This window comes from Mandrillus leucophaeus, unplaced genomic scaffold (assembly GCF_000951045.1).
Source record: "Mandrillus leucophaeus isolate KB7577 unplaced genomic scaffold, Mleu.le_1.0 Scaffold16, whole genome shotgun sequence".
Lineage (NCBI taxonomy): Eukaryota > Metazoa > Chordata > Mammalia > Primates > Cercopithecidae > Mandrillus > Mandrillus leucophaeus.
In genome coordinates, this window is record NW_012101587.1 from 3365464 (window position 1) to 3368590 (window position 3127).

The 3127-nt window shown below is 42.2% G+C and overlaps 1 protein-coding gene across 1 annotated transcript in view; it reads right to left on the reverse strand.

The window, feature by feature from the left end:
- The window catches only part of ZNF236 (zinc finger protein 236), a 151290-nt gene that overhangs the window by 49614 nt on the left and 98549 nt on the right, over window positions 1-3127 (reverse strand). The window contains exons 21-22 of the mRNA XM_011975878.1: window positions 2778-2881; window positions 277-642 (exon numbers count right to left, since the gene is read on the reverse strand). Coding sequence (XP_011831268.1) covers window positions 277-642; window positions 2778-2881 — 470 coding nt within the window. The remainder of the gene's footprint in view (window positions 1-276; window positions 643-2777; window positions 2882-3127) is intronic.

Consider the following 3127-nt stretch of genomic DNA (forward strand, 5'->3'; position numbering starts at 1 on the left):
TGAGTAAAAACAAGTTTACATCCACTAAAAACAAAAGCTAAACAAAGTGCTTAGTGTAAAAAAGCAGCTGTCATGGAAGACAGAACAGGAAATGGAAAGGGGCAATGTCTGCAAGATGGAATTCCCAGTTTTCCAAATGCCTTATAAGGGAAAGGCTCAAAGAAGGGAAACATGGTGCTACGGTAAACAACGTCTCTTCTACTGTGGGAACAGACAGAAGCAGCGCAGAACAGTTCAATCACCGTGCCGTTCCCATTCCCCCGGCTCAGTGTTTACCTGACACGGAGGCAGGGAGAATAGCTTGGCCCACCAGTCCTGGTTGCAGCAGATTCTGATCAAACTGTCCTGTTAGAACAGAGTTGTTCATGATAAACACATTAGGGTCAGTAGAGGAGGAGCTGAGGAGGTTTACGGGCTGCAATCCTTCTGACGAGCTTCGAGTCACAGGCTTTCTGGCCTTCTTTGGGTCTGGTTTATAATGAAACTGCATGTGTGTCTTCCTTCTACCCGAGGTACGGAAACGCAGCTCACAGTGCGGGCATTTGAAGGGCTTGGCTCCCGTGTGCAGACGCATGTGGACCTTCAGACTTCCCTTCGTGGAGAAGGCGTTGCTGCAGACGTGACAGCTGAAGAGCTTCTGACCTGAGAAAAGCCCAGCCAAGAATCAGCAGAGGCGATGGCAGCCGTGACACTCACACCCAGCCCACTCAGCTGTCAATCTGGATGTAAATATGTTGAATCAGTGGATGGAAGTGCTTTAATGAGAATCCCTTTCACCTATAAGATGTTATGGATGTCACAGGCAATTGTTGCAGGAATTTAACAGTTATACATTAGTACACGACCTTGAGCATTTTCACAACCCTTTGAGCTTTATAGTGTTTCTAAACCACTGCGTTATTCTGAACCTTGATTGGAATATTTGATTTATATTTATCAGAAGCTAATGGGTGGTATGACTTAACAGCCCAGCTCTGAATTACTGTCACTTTTCTTTAATTTTACAAATGGTACTTTAACATCTCAGCATCTCTCTATCTTCTCTTCTGCCAAACAGGAGCGACCAAAATGCCAGCACAGGTAGGCATCACATGGGAGAATGTGCAAAGGAAAGTTCTATTCTAGGGTCAAAGAGCTGTGTGCCTAGTATCATGTATCTAGTTCCTGAGGCTCTTTTCATGATTACTGGGTATATCAAAGGCCACGAAGGCTCAGAGCACCACGAGCACAGGCTCCACCCTCCAAGAGCCTCTGGGAGCTGAAAAACTTCCTGGCTGGCTTTTCCCCTTTACTGGTCCAGGAACAAACGCTAATTTTTACAGCATGGCGCACACTAGGATCCACAAAGGGACTAGAGCAATCTACTATCCCAATGCCACCCTGGGTTCCTCAGAAATCACACCTCTACTTCAGAATGGAGAAAGAGGAACTAAAAGGTATTTATCCCGAGACTTCCATTTCTAGTCCTTATCCACATAGCCTACACTGAACTCCAAAACCAAGGAAATGATGAAGCAGCGTGTACCAAGTCATCGTGGATGTCACTGGGCACCTGCTGCATGACAGGCCATGCCCTAGGCCTGGGGGCGCAAAGGTAAATGAGGCCGGGCCCTCCATATCCGCAAACAGTTCATTGCATTACACAAGAGAGACAAATACAGGGAGCCTAAAGAAACAACAGAAAAACTGCACACAGGACAGTCATATAAACAAGCTCAGGGATCTGTTTATCTAGCTCCAAATATTAACCCATCAGAAAAGAATCACAGGGTCAGGTAAATGTGTGAAAGTCCATTTGTTCTTCTTGGTTGAATTCTGCTTATAACCAACTATGAAGAATATAAGTTGGTCTGATAATCGTAATTCTATGAATCATTATAACAACAGCTCTGCATTCACTGTGCGTTTACCACAGGCCAATCCATTCCTGAGCGTTTACCAAAGGCCAAACACTTTTCCCAGCTATTTAAGTGTCTTAATACTTAAAGCTATTTAAATGTCTGAACTCCCAAAGACAGAGGTACAACTATTAGCCCCATCTTCTGCAGGAGAAACCTGTGGCTGAGAGGAGAACCTTGTCTAGGACCACAGAGCTCACAGGAGGACTACAGGATTCCCAAGCAGGCAGAGGCAGAGCCGGCCTCACCACCGCTAGGATGCACTGTGCAGAATTCCAGAAGCAAAGGCGCAGACGAGATGAAGATGAGAAAAAGGCCAGGAATACTGGACATTCACTTCTCCCTTTGCAAGATTTTCCCCCCACATAAAAATAATTATGAAATGATAACTGCCATCAGATTTGCTAAGTGCCAGGTTTTACAAAACCTCAACATACTAAATCTCTTTGGCTTAAATGAGACTAAGAGGTAATCTTTTTAACAAAGTTATTTAGGCATGAGTAAGAATACATGACAATTTTTAAGAAAAATGTAACTTTTGAGACCTAATACTTTTTTTCCAACTGAGTAAAAACAAGTTTACATCCACTAAAAACAAAAGCTAAACAAAGTGCTTAGTGTAAAAAAGCAGCTGTCATGGAAGACAGAACAGGAAATGGGCAATGTCTGCAAGATGGAATTCCCATTTTTGGGAAATTGTCATTTGGACAGTTTTCCCTGTGTCACGAATAAAAAAATCTTTCATATCACTTTCTTCATGGTGCTTCATTTTTAAGCTTTCTAATTTGGAAAGTATTATGTATGCAAAATACATAGGAACAAAACATACAAAATGCTATCCTAAGATCTCTACCAATGACACAGGAATGTGTTCCTTACCTGTGTGAGTCTTCACATGGCAATCGAGAGTGGATTTCACAGTAAAACTCTTTCCACATTCATCACATTTGTATGGCTTTTCTCCAGTATGGATTCGAACATGCCTATCCAAAAAGCGTTAATTATAGACGCATTGACAAACGACTTCATGATTTGAAATTTATAACTATATAAATTAAAATTAGGTGTTACGACGTTTTGATTACGTTTGGCCAAGAAAACCTTTAAGCTTCACTCCAAACAAAAAATACAATAAACAAATCCAAATAACAAAGAAAATATTTGCAAGACAAATAATAATAGAGATAATTTCTGTAGGGAGGGGAGCAGTGGCTCACGCCTGTAATCCC